The sequence below is a fragment of the Aedes albopictus genome, chromosome 3 (assembly GCF_035046485.1).
Source record: "Aedes albopictus strain Foshan chromosome 3, AalbF5, whole genome shotgun sequence".
Lineage (NCBI taxonomy): Eukaryota > Metazoa > Arthropoda > Insecta > Diptera > Culicidae > Aedes > Aedes albopictus.
Window position 1 is genome coordinate 40,414,122 of NC_085138.1, and position 19,170 is coordinate 40,433,291.

A 19,170-nucleotide genomic window follows, 5' to 3' on the forward strand; every position below is an offset into this window, starting at 1 on the left:
ACCATCTTAACCTCTATCGATCCGAATCTTGGCCGATTCCTTGACGTTGAAGTTCGGCACCCGGTCCTTCTTGCCCAGAATCTTTGTGGTCGGTTCCACGTAGTTGACGTTGCTGATAATGTTCGCTACGCGACGTTCGATGATCCCCAGGAACAGCTTGGCGTTGTTCAGCGTAACCTTCCGTTCGTTGTTCAGCAGGTTAAGGATCGGTGCCTCGTCGCAGTGGAGGAGTCTGAAATGTTAGATATTACATACTTTTTCTTGTTGTTTATGGTTGAACATTACTTGTAAATCCTTTCGGCAGTTCTCAGTAGCTCATCCAGCTTCACATCCCAGACTTGCTTGATCTCGAATGCAGCGTCTGCTGCCTGCTTACTGTTGACTTCCTCCAAGCGAAGAGCGTCGATGTTGTCATCTTGTGAGTGCTCCTTCGACTCATTTATGGCAATTTGCTCAGCTGTTCGAATAAAAAAGTAACATTTCAATTTCGAACTGCTGTTCATCCTCACAAAAACTAGTACTTACTGATTTTATCCTGCAACAACTGTACACTCTCCGTCAAAGTTTCCACCTCGTGGCTCAGCTCATTCACGTAGTTGAACAGCGCAAAGTTCTCCTCCTCCTTCTTAATGAACTTAGCCACCAATCGATCGATATCGTCCTCCCCAGAAAATGCCATGATTCGCGACATAATCTGCTCATACTCCGCGTACTGCTTCTCCAGATTCTCCAGCATCTTCTGCTTCTTAAGCGCTTCCCGTTCCTCCAATTCCGCGTTCGATCGCCGCTGCCCCTTAATGCTGAGGAACTCCTGCAACTTCGCATCGTGATCCAACTTCCGCTGCAGTTCCCTCATCTCCTGGATGTGCGTAATCTTCTCGCTCTGTCCTTTGTCCTTCAATATTTGCAACTTCGTGCACAGCTCTTCCCTCGTATCGTACGCCGCCGTAGCCTGATCTATCAGTTCCATCATAAAGCGCTTGCCTTCGTTCAGCTTCGCCACCAGCTTCTCCCACATGATATTGAACGTCGCCCTCTCCGTCAGCATGTGATCGATCGTTTGCCTCAGCTGCGAATTCTCCGCCATTGCCACACCGGCCTTCTTGTTCACCACGTCCAACCGATTCTCCAGCTTCCTCACCGAGCGCTGCGCTTTGGCAATCGTTTCGTTATACCTTATGTCCGTCACCTCATTCTTCCTGATCTCCGCAATCTCCCGATGAATCTTCCTTATATGGCTCTCCAACTCCCTCAGTCCATCCTTCTTCGCCTTCAGGTTATGATTCGCCTTCTCCTGCTTCTCATACGTCAGCTCCAGCACCGACTCCATCTCCGTTTCCCGCTTCGAATGAACACCATGTTCCTCGCAGTCCAGCTGCAGCTGCAGCTGTTGTTTCTCCTTCTCCAGGGTGCGCACGTTGGCTCTGAATTTGCGCATCGAGGTGTTTTTCGATTCCAGGAAGGCGGCCCGCTCGTTTTCCAGATTCCGGAGCAGTTTGTGCAGCCGTTGGCTCTCCGCTTCGGCGAGCTGTTCCATCTCGTACTGCTCGGCGGCCCCCATCTCGGAGGACATCTTCGGCTGACTGGACATCTTGTGTGGCTAGCTGAAAGGTAAGACAATGTGTATGGAATGAATAATTTGGTAATGTGAATACACAGTATTGCTAGGAAAATGAAAACTTTTCAACATTCAGCTGTGCAAAATAAACTGCATCATAATAACCACACCGTAGTAAAGCTTACTGTGACAAAATGGCCTCCATTGTATTCAATACAATTGTTCATTGGAATGCTCTAAAACATTTCTATATGAATTTAAACAATTGATACAGTAATTCTGTTCAGGACTACTCAAGGAGTTTCTTTTAGTAATATTCCAGGAATTCGATACAGGATTCATCAAAAAGCTTCTTCTGGCATTGTTCCAGTAGTTTCTTCCCCGATTCTATCAGAAGCTCATTTCATTAGCTGCTTCCGAGACTCTTGGTGGAGTTTCTTCTATGATCTTTCTTCAATGAAATTCTTTCTGGGATTAATCCAGGAATTTCTTCAGGATTTCCTCTTAATGGTCTTCACAAAGACTGCTTCAAAAGTAACTTTGAGGATTCCTGCAAGAGCCCCAATCGGGAGTCCAGTGATTTTTTCCGAGATTCCACAGGGTTTTCTTTTCATATTTCCTCTGATAGGTTTTTTTTGGGAATTTCTTCAGGGATTCCTCTTTATATGGTTCGGGAGTTCTTTCGGGGATTCCTACAGAATTTTCTCCACGTGTTCCTTCCGGGATTCCTACTGGAGATACTTATCCTGTAGTGGATTTAAAAAAAAAATCGGAATTCATTCAGTAGTACCTTCCGGGATTCCTCAATGTATTCCTGTGGTAATTCGTCAATGAGTTGCATCCGAAATTTTCCAAGAGTTCCTTGCATGATTCCTTAAGACAACAGTTTCAAAATTTCTCCAGGAGTTCCTTCTAGGATTCCTCCATATGTTCTTTCCTGAACTCTTTCAAAAGTTTCTTCTGGGATTCTTCCAGAACATCCTACCTGAATTCTTCCAGGATTTCTCCAACAGATTTTTCTCAGATTTCTCTAGGAGTTCAACTTGGGTTTCCTCCAATGATTCTTTCCGGGATTCTTTAAACAGTTACTTCGGGGAATTCTTTAGGAGCTCTTTCCGGGATTACTGCTGGAGTTCCTTCCAGGATTCTTCCAGGATTTTCTACCGGGATTCCTCCTGGGGGTCCTTCAGGAGTTCTTCCCAGTTATTTCTTCAGGATTTCCGTCCAGGATTTCTCCAGGAGCTCCTTTCAGGCTTTCTCCGAGATTTCCTTCCGGGATTCTTCAAGGAGTTTCTTTCAGAATTTCTCCAGAAGTTCTTTCCGAGGAGTTCCTTCCGGAATCCTTCCAGGATTTCCTTCCGGGATTCTTCCACGAGTTTTTTTCCGGGATTCATCCGGGAGTTCCTTCCAGGATTCCTCCATAAGTTTCTCCTTCCGGGATTCCTCCCGGAGTTCCTTTCGTGTTTCTTGCAGTTCAAACAGTTTTTCCGGGATTCCTCCAGGAGCTCCCTCCGAGATTCTTTACGAGGAGTTTTTTTAAGACACGGACACGTTCCTTTCGGGATTCTTCCAAAACTTTCTTCCGGGATTCCTCCCGGAGTTCCTTCCGGGATTTTTTCAGGAGTTTCTTCCGGGATTCCTTCAGGAATTTCTTCCTGGATTACTCCAGAAATTCCTTCCAGGATTCCAAGAGCTCCTTCCGGGATTTCTTCAGAAGTTCCTTCCGGGATTTCTCTAGCAGTTCCTTCCGGGATTCCTACAGTAGTTCCTTCAGGGATTTCTAAAGAACTTTCTTTCGAGATTCCTCCAGAAGTTTTTTTTTCTCCAGGAGTTCCTTCCGGGATTCCTCCAGAAGTTTCTTTCAGGACTCCTCCAGAAGTTCCTTCCGAAATTATTCCAGTAGTTTCTTCTGGGATTTCTTCAGGAGTTTATTCCGGGATTCTTTCTTGATTTCCGTCTGGGATTCCTCCAGAAATTCTTTGAGGGATTCCTCCAGAACATCCTTCCTGGATTTATCCAGCAATTCCAGGATTTTTTTCCGGGATTCCTGTCGGAGTTCCTCTTGGAGTTCCTTTCGGGATTCCTCCAGGAGTTCTTTTCGGGATTCCTCGAGGAGTTCTTTCCGGGATTCTTTCAGGAGTTTCTTCCAGAATTCTTTATAGACTCTTCCATACATTTTCCCAAAATTTCCCCTATAATATTTTACAGGCATTTTTCTATGGGTTTCCTATGGATTACTACTATGCCACTAAAGTTCAGCTTTTTGGACGTAGTGGCTTAATATCTCCAAAAGTGGGGATAAAAAATAGATTTCTATACGGATTACTCCGGCCGGAGATTTCTCCGGGGATTGTTCTAGGAACACCTCTATGGGTCTATAGACGATTTTTTGAACCACGTGATCATGCTCATGCTCAGGAATATCCATGAGCATGAGCATGAGCACGTGGTTCAAAAAATCGTTTTTTTTTCTCCACACCGCTTATTCGACTCGTAGCCAGGTTATATGCCTTCTCCCAAAAACTGAGCTCATTTGGTGGAATATTGAGACTGCACAAGTGCACAAGCCCTTCGAAGTTTGCATGGGAATTACTATGGAATAACGGTCTTTTCACTCAGTCGACCGTAGCATTTTCCCAAGGCCGTAGAGGGGTAGCAACGAGTAATTCTCGCTGAAACCAGGCCGCCATTTACATAAAGTCTGGGATTTAATTTTTTTCTTGTTTATTCGCTAGAATATGATAAAAAAAGATTAAAACCACTTTGGTTGGGTTAAATTGATGGACCCCTCGCTTGGCAAGGGGCTGACAAGGTGACAAAAAAGACGATTTTTCATCAAATTGCACCTAATTTATCGCATAATATCTCAAAATTTAATGTGGTAACACATACAAAACTTCACTTTTCTATGAAGGGGAAATATAGACCTTTCATTTGAAGCTGAAAAATTTTTTGGCAGCCATCATGAATTAGGTCGCATTTTAATTTTATCATTAAATTCGCTGTGTTCGCAACCACCGATTTCAAATCCGAACTCATCATTAGAAACCTGAGGTTCTAAGCTTTCCAAAACATTCAAAAAATTAGGTGTGCATTGACCGCAACAATGATATATCGATTAAAACGTTAGGCGACCTCCCATTTTCCCATACATTCTCACGCACGCATCTGATCGTGTGATAACGGGATCGGTGGAATCGCATGCATGCACGTAGCGTCTGCAGCAAAATTTAATGATAAAATTCAAAATGGCGACCAAATCCAAGATCACTGCCAAAAGTTTTTCAACTACAAATGAAAGGTCTATATTTCCCCTTCATAGAAAAGTGAAGTTTTGTATATGTTACCACATTAAATTTTGAGAAATGGGGAGTGGTGAAAGTTACATGATTTGGATTCACTTTGGTGTGTGAAGTGATTCATGCACTCATGGGTCTATTATATATTCTAGATTCTATAAATTCCTCTACAGATTTTTCTTTGATTTCCACATTCGTTAATGATTTTTCTAGAGATTTTGTACAGGGGTTTCACAAAGGATTTCTCCATAGATTTCCCCTTATTGATCTAGGTAATTTTAAGTAGAACAGTTTTTGAGTTTTATCTAAAAATCGAGTTTTACAGTTTTCAAAAATATGGATTTTACAAAAATTCAAACATCTTACATTGCAGTCAACCAATTTTCAAGCTTTTTTTAAAGCTTATTATAATAAAATTCGATCGTCTGAACACAGGTTTTGTGTCAGATTGGTAGACGTCGAGATATCTCCTTAAATTTTACCAACATTTAAAAAAAATAAAGTTTTGTATTTTTTTTAATAAGAAAAAAAACGATTTATTTTTTTTTCAACGTACTATTAAATTATAAGACGTTAGCGAGTTACAGTAGAAAAACAGCTCAATCAGGGCACTGGTTACGGAGAATGAGGTGTATAAAGAGAGCAACTTTGGTTAAAAATAGAACACAAATCGATTTCAAATCGTCAGTCTTGTATGGAATGTCGAAAACATTTCCGCTCTACTGTATTTTCCCCTTCATGTTTTCAAACTCAAGGTGAGTTCAAAAATGCTGTTATTGATATAATTCCTTTGAATGTGCTGGAAAAACAACCATTATGTTTCACCTCACTTTACCTAGGGTACAACTTTTTTCGCAGACGTCGGATCTCTTTGCGGTCTTCGACAAAGTTGTTTGACATACAGTCACCTACAAGAATACAAAAGGGTTTATTTATTGAACGCTAACAACGCCATATAGCGGCAAAAATAGCAACACAACTGATTCAGGAGGTAAGACTTGAAATTGTTCGATATTGTTGTTTTTCATATAAATGTGCACAGATCGAAAAAAGAGTGTAAAATTATGTGATATATGATGCACATGATTGGAGCGTGGGATATCACACAAGTTTACATGACATATCATGTAAAAGTCATAAAACATCATGTAAACTTCCATTATATGTCATGTAAATCAGCATGACTCTGAGTATTTACATGACATACAACACAAATTTACATGATATATCATGTAAACCATCATAACAATAAGTTTACATGACTAAAATGAAGTTTACATGACGTCACAACAGAAACTTGATCCCTGGGGAGACTTGTTCCTCCCATATTATCTCGGAATTAAAAACATTTTTCTTCTAGCATAATTTTTCCAAAACTACTCTTGGACAAACGACTATATTTTGGCTAGAAGGGATTTCGATTGTACATTGCATTATTTTTTAACGGCTGATGGTTTGTTTTCAGTCCTTCAGAAATCTTTCAGGCGATTCCGAAAAATCTCAATAACTTTGTGAAAATTGAACCAAATCGTGTCAAAATTTCACAGGACATAGTTTAAATAAAATACTTTCAAACTTATTTATCCAAATAAGACTGTTGTTCACATATTTTAATTAATTCAGCTTAGTATACACAACAGTGACATGGGGAGACTTGATCCCTCGAGGATTACACACACATTATACATGTGAAAAATAAAATTCCATTCGGAAGCCTCTATTTACTTGGAATTCTAGTCTATTCAACAATAAAATGTGTCAGATAATTAGTACTTTAGTACAAACCAAAAAAAGGGGGAACAAGTCTCCCCATTTTGAAAATACGGCATATCCTTAAAAATTCAAGGAAATCTTACAATTTCAAACACTCCATATTCATCGAAAATACAAGAAAAATCGAAAAGAAAATAAATAGGAAGACTCTGGAATGATTTTCCCTTTAAATAAACCATGTGCTGAAAGGGGGATCAAGTGTCACCCATTTTTGAAAAATACATCATAAGACATGCCTCCATAAAAACACAGTTTTGAAAACTTTAACATTAATTTAAAGGCCTTCTTCTGTGTATTAACTTGCAATACATATTTACCTGCCATTTTGTACGGAAATCGGATCTAGTTTTGTGTTTATTCTTAATGTTTCAGGTAAATTAAGAAAAAGGGATCAAGTCTCACCAGTCTCCCCTAAGTCACTCATTTTGGCTCCGTATTCCCAACGCGCCTCAGTCTACCTATCATTTTGCTAATGAAAATTTAGGCATTTGTGGTAAAAATTATCTCGCCATATTGCATTGACGGAGTACGTTTCAGCAGCTTATATAATGCACCCGTAAAATACTGAAAATTAATTTTAGAATTATGAAAGATATTATTCGCTAAATCATGTCTATGGGAATCCGTATTGACAAAGTACAACAATGCTGCACGCGGTACACGGAACCGCCAAACTACCCAAAATTGGATTTTTTGACGCAATCCCATAGTTCGGCCCAATAAGTCAACATTTGAGTGAATCGATTAAACTCACGTTGGGTAAATTGCCTTTACCTCCAGCTAAAAATATACTCAAGAGTAGGTAAATTCAACCCAAGTAGGGGGTATTCAACCCAAATTGAGGTAAATCTACATTTACCCAAAATTGGCTTATTGGCCTCAAGGACCCCCGTTGGATAGACGCATCTTTGTTTATTTACGACAATATCGGTGGGGCAAAAGGAAAAACAACCTAATTTTGGGTAACTAATCAATTTGATATAACTCATTTTAGGGTAAAATCGACCCAAAATAAGGTAGTTTGAATTTTCCGTGTAGGACATAAATGACCAAAAGAGCAGACACTTGGACGTGTACTTCCCATTTACGTCGACAAGAGGCTGTCCATTTAATACGTAAGGAAAATTTCACGTTTTTGTAAAAAATGTAAACCCATTGTAAAATTTTTCGTGGGAAACCTTTATTTTTGTACGTTACGTTAGATTTTTCAAACCCCCATATATTCCCAGTGGTAGGTACCAGTCGTTCAGTACTGCGAAAATGAGGCAGAAATTTTTTTATTGGGTCAATATTAAACTTCCAATCAGATTTTTTTTTTCTATTTTACCACTTTAATTTTATAAAAATTGGAATTTGCCGATAAATTTATGAAGAAAAGGTTACATTTTATTTGTACATGATTTCGTTATTTTTGAAACATTTTGGTTTTTTATAGTGCATTTTACTTTTTTCATGTTCACAAAAACATTTTGCCGCACATTTTGCAACTTCTACCTCTCCTGTCAAAATTGTTCCAGGTGCAACATGTTTATAACAATCAGAATCAATGTTTTTGTTGATTTGGTTTGTAAACGGTTGTAACTAAGATTCGTTGAAACAATCAGATTATACTTCAGTTACAAATTGGTTTCGCAAGTTTCGACTAAGGATGACGTTTGTTTTCATTTTGCTAGTTGTTATAAAAATGTTGTACCTCAGTTTGGCATTAACAACCGGATTTTAATAGGTTTTAATTTTGTTTGTTTCATGAAAACTCAGTTGCAACATGATTGCAACGATGTTCATTTCCATTTTAGTTGCAGGTGTTACTTGGGTTCTGCCATCCCAAGCAACACACAAGTAATATAAAAGTTACGGCAGCGCAGATTTTGGTTATATAGTTGTTACGTCAAATAGACTTTTATACAACCAAAACTTGCGCTGTTGTAACTCTATTATGACATGCGTGTTACTCGAAGGGATGTGCAACATAGTTGTCCCATGATAACAGGGATTCCCATGGAACATGGGACTACTATGCCGCACACGGCAGTGTTGGCATCATAGTTGTCCATAATACCATCGGAACACTTGGATTGGCTTCTATGCCGAAAGAGACATGAGTTAGTGAAAACGGAGTGTTCGTGGTGTGGCTCTGGAGTAAGTTTGGCTTTCTATTCCGCAGAATTAATACTTGTTCTGCGGCTTAGTTGGTTAAAGCACCGGTCTAGCGAATACGGAGTCGTGGGTTTGAATCCCACCAGTACGTGATTTTTTTTTTCACAAATTTCATCTCTCAATTTGCCAGTTAGCAACATTCTGTGCCTTCTAATCACAAGTTTATTCTAGTATGTTCCAGCAAATCTGGTAAATGCCATTAAAGGGCAAGGTCATGGTCCGTAGCTAACCATCTAAAAACTCTTGTACCGAATTTTCGAACCCTCTAAGCAGAATACCCTCTTCGCATGAGTGTAATCAGTTTCGTACCTTTTAATTTCGCCCTATGTTGCTTATCCTTTGACAGATACGCGTATTTCGACTACCACTTGTAATCTTCCTCAGTGTCAGTTATCCACTGGATTCCCACTGGATAACTGACACTGAGGAAGATTACAAGTGGTAGTCTAAATACGCGTATCTGTCAAAGGATAAGCAACATAGGGCGAAATTAAAAGGAACGAAACTGATTACACTCACACGAAAAAAAAATCTAAAAACTGTTTCTGTATAATTTCTGATGTATGTTCAAAAAGAAGACGACAAAACAATCACCCGAATGTCGGTGGAAGATTGCGATTACTCAGTATTTAGTTATGTACGCACTCTATTTCTATTAACACTATTGGCCAACGTTACGGGGATTTTCGGCTTCATAAACGGATTTATGCTCTTTGTAGCCAATTTCGAATTCTGTCTGACAATGACCTTCAAGAGTAAGAGTGTAGGAGGTAAAACAAAACCCAATATAAGCGAACCGGTAGATTTGAAAAGTGCGCAAACGATCGAACTTAACCACTGAATGGATGATGTGGGACTATGTTAAACGATTGAATGGAGTGATTATCTATCCTTCGAAAAAGGCTCAATACATGTAGCCGAAACGTCAGGTGTGGAGCACGCGAAGACTGGAAGCCACACTCACAATCACAGTCGATCCCCATACACTCTTGGCCAACTCCAACATGAGTAACAACATGAAGGCAACGATAGTCTTTCCAAGTATTTCCGTTTTCACCAAATCACATTAATCACATTTGTAGTATTGACGATTTTATGAATTTCTAGACTCTAGTGCAGTTTTGATTTAGTGAGATACAATTTGCACACTCACTAATTTTAGTAGGCGTATGCATCTTAATGCTTGACATTCTACCAAAACAAGGAAGACGAGCTCACATACGACTTATACCTTACACGGGTGAAAGTCTCTCTAATAAAGACAAATCAATCAATCAACCTTACACGGACAGATTTCGTGTAAGGAATGGTTTTTTCCCCGGTGATATGCGCTGACAATTTCTTTCCGGACCGGGTTGTGCGATACAGTAATGAATGGTGTACCTGTGTTGTGTTTTTGGCCTTCGGTCGCAGCCGGGTGGATTACAGGTCGTGTTTGGGTTGGGGAGCCGTTCAGCCCGTAGGAATATTAGGGCCACATCAGGGAGGAGACAGGGATTTTGGATGGGAGTGACTGCATGTGTGGGGACTGAGCTGGTATATGAGAGTGCTTTAGAGATCGGTTTTAATCCGTGTTGTCCCTCCTAGTTCCGAGCGCGATCTTGTGAACCTGAAGTCCCTGTTTCATCCCTGACGTGCCCTGTCCGTACGCTCTGAGTGTTTCTCCACCTTAATTGTAGATTTGCCAGCTTTCTGACTGGAGGCCGGAGGTTCCAGGAGTACAACATATAGTACACACTGTCCATCTCAACAAAACCCTTTCACTACGACCTAGATTTCGACTCCATTGTTTGGAATCTCCATGTTCAACTTTCTGGATGCATAGATATTTTACAGAGCTTTGGATTCAATTGAATTTAATCCCCGAACCTCCCATGCCTGAGAACATAACTTTTATTTCGCATTTCTTCGCCGGTTCTACTGAATGTTTCACTGAACTATGACGATCAATCACATCAATGTTTTGAAGAGTATAAACAGTGAGGAAAAGAGTTGTTGTCGGGGTAACCGTGAGAAAGCGTGTATGTTCAGTGAGGTGTGCAAATAGTCACTGTGCAAATAATATTTGCACAAAAGTCTAATAAGCCGTAAAATACTCAATAGCCATAGTTGACAATAGTAGGCGTGAGATAATCGCATGGTTTCACGCAGTCTTTCTCACGCACTCACAGTAGCCATGCAAAAACAGACCGCGTCGTAGACGATTCGGCTTGCTATGCTAAACTTACCCACTCATCACTTCGTGCGGTACGACCGGAAACAATGCATTGCAATGCTTATCGCACACGCCCCTGCATCCAATCCCAATAATAGTGGTGGCAGGTACTGTACTGCTGTCAAGGTGAGCGAGGGAAATGTGATCAAGCGAATACACCTATTGTGCCTATTTGAACAAAGCACAACCGCCACCCAGCCCATCAAGGTGTGAAAAATGCACAATAGGACACACGCGTGGAAAACGCGACCGTTTCCGGCTGGCGAGTGTTGCGCTGCGTCAGTCAACCCCTTCGGGGGTTAATCTCGATACCTACGTACAGGGTGGGCTGAGTTGGTTGTGAATGTTTTTTTTTAATGACTAACTATCATGTTGTTTGGCCGGTCTGGTATATTAGCTGATCTAAAAAAATATGTAAAAATTTAAAAAAAATGTGGCCTTTCAAACAACTTTGAAAATTGTACCAATATCTGTATCCATGTCAATAATTATTAGGGGGATTCACTAAACAGCGTAAACCGATTGAACTGATTAAATGTCGCGATCACCAAGGCGTAGCAAGCTTTTCGGTCAGGGGGGGGGGGGGCTAAGCCCCCTTAGCAAATTTGTACCTACTAGCTTTTACAATTAAACGCAATACGATGAAATTGAAAATAGTAACATTATATTCATTTAAAGCATTGTTTAACCCTTCAGCAGTCACTGTGTTGTATAAATCAACGTGTTTCTGGTAGCGGTGACTAATTCCTGGAAGATTAAGGATTTTTATTTACTCGTGCATTATTTTGCTCTGTTTTGCCTTTCTCGTACACTAAGTGTACTGGAAAGGCTATATGTTCACTCCAAAAATGACTTTTCGATAGAAGGCCCGGAGGGCCGAGTCACATATACCAATAAACTCAGCTCGACGAATTGAGGTGATGTCTGTGTGTATGTATGTGTGTGTGTATGTATGTGTGTGTGTATGTGTGTATGTGTGTGTACAAAAAAACTCAAATCACTTTTTTGGCAGTAAACCTGAACCGATTATAATGACCGACGGTTCATTCGACGGGGAATCTGGTCCCATTGTTTCCTATTGAAAATGGTTTGGATCGGTCCAGCCGTTCCGGAGCTATGGCCATTTAGGTGTTCCGGACCGGTACCACAAGAAGGGGCCAGATATGAAAATGCATTTAACACATGCATGCGACACATCAAACCACGGGATTTTCGATAACCTGATGAACGGTAAGCATGAAAATAGTCTCAGACCATATCTGAACCAATAGTGTTTCGGAACCGGTTCCGGGTGTCCCTCCAAAAGTGGTCAAATATAAAAGTGAACCAAACCCATGCATGCGACACATCAAATAGCAGCTTTTTCGATAACCTGATGAACAGTGAGCAGGAAAATAGCCTGTGATCAAGCAGAGACTACCGATAGTGTTCCGGAACCGGTTCCGGGTGCCCCGCCGAAAGTGGCCAAATATAAAGTTGAACCAAACCCATGCATGCGACACATCAAATCGCGGCTCTTTGGATAATCTGATGAACGGTTAGCAATAAAATGAAATCAGACTATATTTAGGAAAACCAGTAGTATTCCGGAACCGGTTCCGTGTGTCCCGCCGGAAGTGGCCAAATGTAGATGGGAACCAAACCCATGCGTGCGACACATTAAATAGCAGCTTTTTCGATAACCTGAAGAACAGTAAGCATGAGAATAGCCTTAGATCACAGCAGAGACTACCGGTAGTGTTCCGAAACCGGTTCCTGGTGCCCCTTCGGGAATAGCCAAATATAAAAGTGAACCAAACCTTAGACCAAACCGAATGCATGCGACACAACAAATAACGGCTTTTTCGATAACTTGGTGAACGGTAAGCAGGAAAGTAGCCTTTGATCACAGCGAGACTACCGGTAGTGCTCTGGAACCAGTTCCGAATGTCCCTCCTCAAGTGGTCAAATATAAAAGTGAACCAAACCCATGCATGCGACACATCAAATCGCAGCTCTTTAGATAACTTGATGAACGGATAGCAAGAAAATGGTTTCAGACCATATTTGGTACAACCAGCAGTATTCCGGAACCGGTTCCGGTTGTTGCTGGAAATGCATATGAGAAGGAACACAGCCTTTTATCACATCAGAGACTACCGGTAGTGTTCCAGAACCCGTTTTGTATGTTCCGCCAGAATGACTAAAATGTAAAATGAATCAAACCCATGCATGCACATCAATTTTCGGCTTTTCAGAAAACCTGTTGAACAGTTAGCAAGAAACTAGTCTCAGACCATAAGTATTTAAAACAATAGGTACAGTCTTGGAACCGGTTCCATGTATCTCATAGGAAGTGGTGAAAACAGCGATAAATATGTGTAAGAGAACAAAATCTTTACAAAACTGAAGCAGGCTCCTGGAAGACTTCCTGGAAGTATACCTGGAGGAATTCCTGTATAAATTATGGAAGGAATACCTAGAGAAATATCTGAAGAGATCTCATGAGGAAATCCTAGAATAATTTCTGGAGGATTCCTTGTAGGAATTTCTGGAGAAATTCCTGGAGGAATTCTGGGAGGTATCCTTAGAAAAATTTCAAAAGAAATCTTTGAGACATTTCAGAAGGAATCCTTGGGAGAAATCTTCAAGAAATCCTTGAAGGAACTCCTGGAGGAATCCCCTGAAGCGATTTCTGGGAAAATCTCCAGAGAGAAACTTCTGAACAAATTCCTGGAAGGGTTCTTGGATGAGACTAGGAGGAATTGCTGGAGAAACTTCTGAAAAAAAAAATCCCATGAGAAATTCCACTAGGATTTCCTGGAAGAACCCTTGGAGGTATTTCTGGAGGATTCCCTGGAGGTATTTCTAGGAATATTCCTGAAATAATCGTGGATAAATCCTTGGAGGAATCTCTGAAGCAAATCCTGGACGAATCTCTGAAGGAATTCCTGGAGGAATGTCTGGAGGAAAGCCTGAAAAATTCCTGAAAGTATTCGTGGAGAATTTTCTGGAAGATTCACTGAAAAAAATCCTTAGAGGATTTCCTGAAGAAATTCCTGGAAGAATTCCTGATGAAATTCCTGGTGTATTTCCTGGAGAAATTCATGGATAAAATTCTGAATAAATGCCTGGAGGAATTCCTAGAGATATTCCTATGGGAATTGCTGGAAGAACCTCTAGAGGAATTCTTGAAAGAATTACTGAATGAATTTCTAGAGGAATCTCCAGTAGAATTCAAGATGATTTCTATTTATTTTTCTGTTTTTTTTTCCTATTTCTGAACAAAATCCATTGAGAAATTTCCAGAGGAATTTCTATCTGAATTCCTGGTAAAATCCTCGAAGGAATTTCTGAAGGAATCCCTGGGGGAATCCTTGAAGATATTTGTGGAGATATCGCTGAAGGAATACCTAAGGGAACCCACGATAAATTCATGAAGGTGTTCCTGGAGAACTTCCTGGAAGAATTTCTGAAGATATCCATAGAGAATTTCCTGGGAGAATCCTTGGAGGAACTTTTGGAGCATTTCCTAGAATCCATGGGAAAATCCCAGGAAAAAATCGTGGAAAAAATCATGGAGAAATCTCTGGAGTAATTTCTGAAGCAATTTCTGATGGAATCTCGAGAGAAATTCCTGGAGAAATGCCTGGAAGAATCCCTACAGGAATTGCTAACACAGTTTCTGAAGAATGCAATTCCTGGATAAAATCCTGGCGGAATGTCTGGAGGAATTCCTAGAGGTATTCTTGAAGAAAATCCTGGAGGAATTTCTAGAGGAATTCGTGAAAGAATTACTGGATTAGTTTCTAAAGGAATCTCCATAGGAACTCTAGGAGATTTATATTATTTCTATATTTCTGAAAAAAAAAAATCCTTGAGAAAATCCTGGATGAATTTCTAATGCAATTTTCGGAGAAATTCCTAGACAAATCCTCGAAGGAATCCCTGAAAAAATCCCTGGAGGAATCTCTAGAGGGGGTAATCCGGGAGAATTTCCTGCAAGGATGTCTGAAAATATCCCCAGAAGATTTTCTGGAAAAAAATCCTAGAAAAAATGCTGACATAATATCTGAAGGATGTCCAGGAGCAATTCCTGTATCAATTCCTAGAGAAATTGTTGGAGGAATTCCTGAAGAAAATCTTGGGGTAATTTCTGGAGAATTTCCTAGAGGAGGTTCTGGAGGAATTCCTGGATAAAATCCTGGAGGATTGCCTGGAGGAATTCCAGCTGGTTTTCCTTTGGGAATTCCTGGAGGAATCTTTGGAGGAATTCTTGCAACAATTACTGGATGGATTGCTAGGGGAATCTCTAGATGAACCCTGGGAGAAATTTCTGAAAAAATCCCCTGCAAAATTCCTAGAGGAATTCCTTGAGAAGACCCTGGAGAAATTCTTGGATGAAATTCTGGAGGAAAGCCTACATGGATTTCTGAAGGAATGTCCTGGAAGAATTAGGAGGAATTTCTGGAGGAGTCCCTGAAGCAATTCCTGGAGGAATATCTGGTGGGATTTCTGGAGGAATCGCTGAAAAAAATCCTGGAGAAATCTCTGCATGAATCCAAGGAGGAATTTCTGAAAGAATGCCTGGAAAACTTCCTGGATGAATGCCTAGTAGAACTACTGGTGGAGTTCCTGGAGGATTCTCTGAAGTACTTCTTGGAAAATCTTTGGAGGAATTCCTGTAGGAATCTCTGAAAAAAAATCTGTGGAGGTATCCCTTAAGGATTTCCTGGTTAAATTTCTGTAGGAGTTCCTGGTGAAATTTTTGAAAAAATCTCAGTAGCAATTACTGGAGGAATCTCAGGAGGAATGCATGGAGAAAGTCCTGAATATATTGAGGAAACCCTGAAGGATTTATTGGAGGAATCTCTGAAAAAAATTTTTGAAGGAGTTCTTCAAGGGATCCTTGGAGGATATCCTAGAGATATGCCTGTAGGAATTCCTGAAGGAAGCTGCACAGGAACTCTTGGAGAAATCTCTAGAGGAATTTCTGGCGGAATTTATGGGGGAATCTCTAGATGACTTCCTGAAGGAGTTTTTAGAGAAATCTCTGCTGGACTTCATTGAGGAATCCCTGGAAAAATTCCTAGAGGAATTAATGAAAAAAAAAACTCGTGGATTAATCTAGTGACGAACCCCAGGAATAATTCCTGAAGAAATCACAGATGGAATTCTTGGAGAATTTTTTAAGAGAGATCCTTAGAAGAGTTCCTGAAGAAACTCCAGAAGGAATCCCGGAAGCAATTTCAAGAAGAATTCCTAAGGGAATCCCTAAACAGTTTCTGGAGGAAGTGCTGATTAATTCCTGGAGGAGTTCCTTAAAGAATACAAGGAGGAATTCCTGAAGGAATCCTAAGAAGAGTTCCTGGGAGAATCTTTGGAGGATTTTTTAATCGAGTTGTTCCAGAAAGAATCACAGAAGTAATTGGGTTCTTTAGGGGTATTTAGATTATTGCATAATCAAATTCTCCGTCCAAAAATTAGTCGAAATCCAAAATTTCATATTTTTTGGTGGCCGGGAACTATTTTTAAAATGCATTTAAAGTTTGTAAGGAGATTTTTTTTTGTTCAGGACGAACTGTCATTTTATCGAATGAACTGTCATTCTATCCACAGAAATTGATTTTTTTTTTGTTTTTTTACCCATCAAAATAAAGGAATTGGATCGCAATAAAATCACGTTATACTCAGAAAAATGAGCTCTTTCGATTAGGATATAGAAAATAGCAATATTTTATTCACTAAACAACCCAATTCCCGAGTTAAGACCTGCAGAATTTCTTGGAGGAATCCATGGAGGATATTCTAGAGGAACGCCTGAAGGAATTAACGGAGGAATCTCTAGAAATACTCCTGAAGAAATCTCTAGAAGAATTCATTTAGGAATTTCTGAAGGAATCCCTGAATGAGTTTCAAGAGGAATCCCTGCAGCACTTCACAGAGGAATCCCTGGAATAATTCCTAGAGGAATCTCTGAAGAAATTCATGGAGAAATCATAGGAAGAATTCCTGATGAAATTACAGAAGCAATTCCTAGAGGTATTCCTAAGAGAATCCCTGAACAGTCCCTGTAGGATGTACTGGATTAATTCTTAATTCCTGTAGGAGTCCCTGACAGAATTCCAAGAGGAACTCCTGAAGGAATTCTAGAATTTTTTAAATAATCCCTGGAGTTGTTCCTGAAAGAAACACAGAAGAAATTCCCGGATGAATCCCTGGAGAAATTATTGATGGAAAATCTGGAGGAATTTCTGAAAAAAAAATCCCATGAGGAATCCCGGAAGCAATCCCATGAGAAAATCATTAGGAAATCCCAGGAAAGCTTTCTTTTTTTTTTTTTTTTTTTTTTTTTTTTTTAAATAAAAGCTTTCTTAACAAATACTGTAGAATTTCTGTAGGAAAAAAATATGAAATCTATGTCTGCAATAATTTTTGGACGATTTATTGTTGGAATCTTTGGATGGACTCCCAAAAGAATGTTTTGTACAAAAGGAACTCCTGGATTAATTTTTATCTAATCTCTGGTAAAATTCTGATATTCCTACTGAAATGCTTCGAATTATTCCAGATTGAATTATTGTTGCAAGAATTCACGAAGAAGAAACTCCTGGAGAAGTCCCTTGTGGAATTTCTGAAAAAAATATCCCTGAAAAGTTCCTGAATAAATGCCTAAAGGAGGTTCTGATGGTTCCTTGAAAGAACTCCTTAAGAAATCCCAGGTATTTTGCTCTTAGTATGACGTTTGTTTAATTTTTACTAGTGAAAATTTGTGTAGCAGTAGCACATAACTGCACTCTATAGTAGCATATGGTTCTATAACGTCATACCGTAACCGGTTCCGGTATATCTTGAAATTTTGGCATGCTGTTTTTGTATTCCATGAATAACCATCACAAAATTTAGCCATTCAACCAAGCTTGTTTTTTGGTAAAATTATATGATAAGACTCAACTGGTTCTCTTGGAAAATACTTGGCAGAATGTCCTGTGGTTCTCAACTAAAAAAGTTGGATAATTGTGGATAAAAACCCTAATTATGAGAATAGTTTATTTTTTGTGATATTTTTTCTTGAACTCTGAAATATAGTAAATCTTTGAGTTATCTCGATTTAAAAAAATAATAATCTGGCGGCCGTGGCCCCCTGCCCCCTATGGCTACGCCCATGGCAAACACCAAGGCAATCTTTGATTTCTTCAATCGCAAAATCATTAAACATTTCAAATAAGCAGAAAATCATGGCTTACGCAGCAATTTTATCTGTTAAGTGAGTACCCCTATTGTTTTTTTTAAATATAAATTTTGAAACAGTTTATAAGAGAGGAACTAGCAATATTTCCTGGTCCACCCTTTACTATCATTGGATTGTTGTAATAGGTGGGCCGACGACGCACGGGGTCGACCAATGCTCCATTCATCTTTTTCGCAGCTTTCGGTGCTTGCTACCAATGCTTCTTCGATGCGGGGCGCGCGGCGAGGTCTATTAAGGTGCCAAAGACAATCGAAATTAATTACCTTTCTAATGTCGGGTCTCAACGCGCGGTCTCACTGCTCAGCCCCGCGCCGTCGATGGTGCTCTCTATTTTTATAAATGTAATTCAAGACGATCCGAGTCGGTCTTCTCGCGAAGATTTATTGTTTTCAGGGTAACAAAGTTGCTGTCCGATGGCGATGGCGATGGCGATGATGAGAGATTTCACTTGCACTTTTCTTCGGAATAAATCGCACCGAAGAAATCGACGACACTGGCTGCTGTAGTATGGCCGGAGAAGTGCACGTTGAAGAGGAGCAGGTGAGCTCACTTTGCTTTGGCCCGACTGATGAGTAATTTGATAATAATAGTAAATGAATGGCGATTCGGTGGGGTGACGAAATTATTCCACAAAAAAAAAGACGACGAAGCACTTGTAATTGTTTTCGCGTTTTCTCTCTGTTCAGAATTGTTCGAGGTTTTGATTGATCAATAACTACCTATGTACAAAATGCTGGCCACAAGAAGTGCACAGTAGGCTTCTATAAGGCTTGGCGCCTGTGCGGATGATTGGTTGCCTATGGTGATGAATTGTTGATTTTTTGTTTGGTTGCGGAATTCGAGTAGGCCTTGTTTGTATAAATGCAAACATTTCTCATCATAAAAGTTCGTGTAGAAATATTTGTCACAGTAGGCTGGCATTGAAATTAAGTTGAAC

The 19,170-nt window shown here is 40.0% G+C and overlaps 2 protein-coding genes across 2 annotated transcripts in view; one reads left to right on the forward strand and one right to left on the reverse strand.

Moving 5' to 3' along the window:
* LOC109415714 (bicaudal D-related protein homolog) overlaps positions 1-19,170 on the forward strand; it is a 389,546-nt gene that overhangs the window by 57,215 nt on the left and 313,161 nt on the right. The gene's annotated exons all lie outside the window — the stretch shown is intronic.
* On the reverse strand, positions 6-18,947 carry LOC109415716 (coiled-coil domain-containing protein 63). The gene is made up of 4 exons (XM_062860598.1): positions 18,497-18,947; positions 526-1,604; positions 286-457; positions 6-232 (listed from the first exon to the last, which is right to left on the reverse strand). Exons 2-4 carry the CDS (start codon positions 1,589-1,591, stop codon positions 7-9), a joined length of 1,464 nt encoding a protein of 487 aa, XP_062716582.1. The 5' UTR covers positions 1,592-1,604; positions 18,497-18,947; the 3' UTR covers position 6.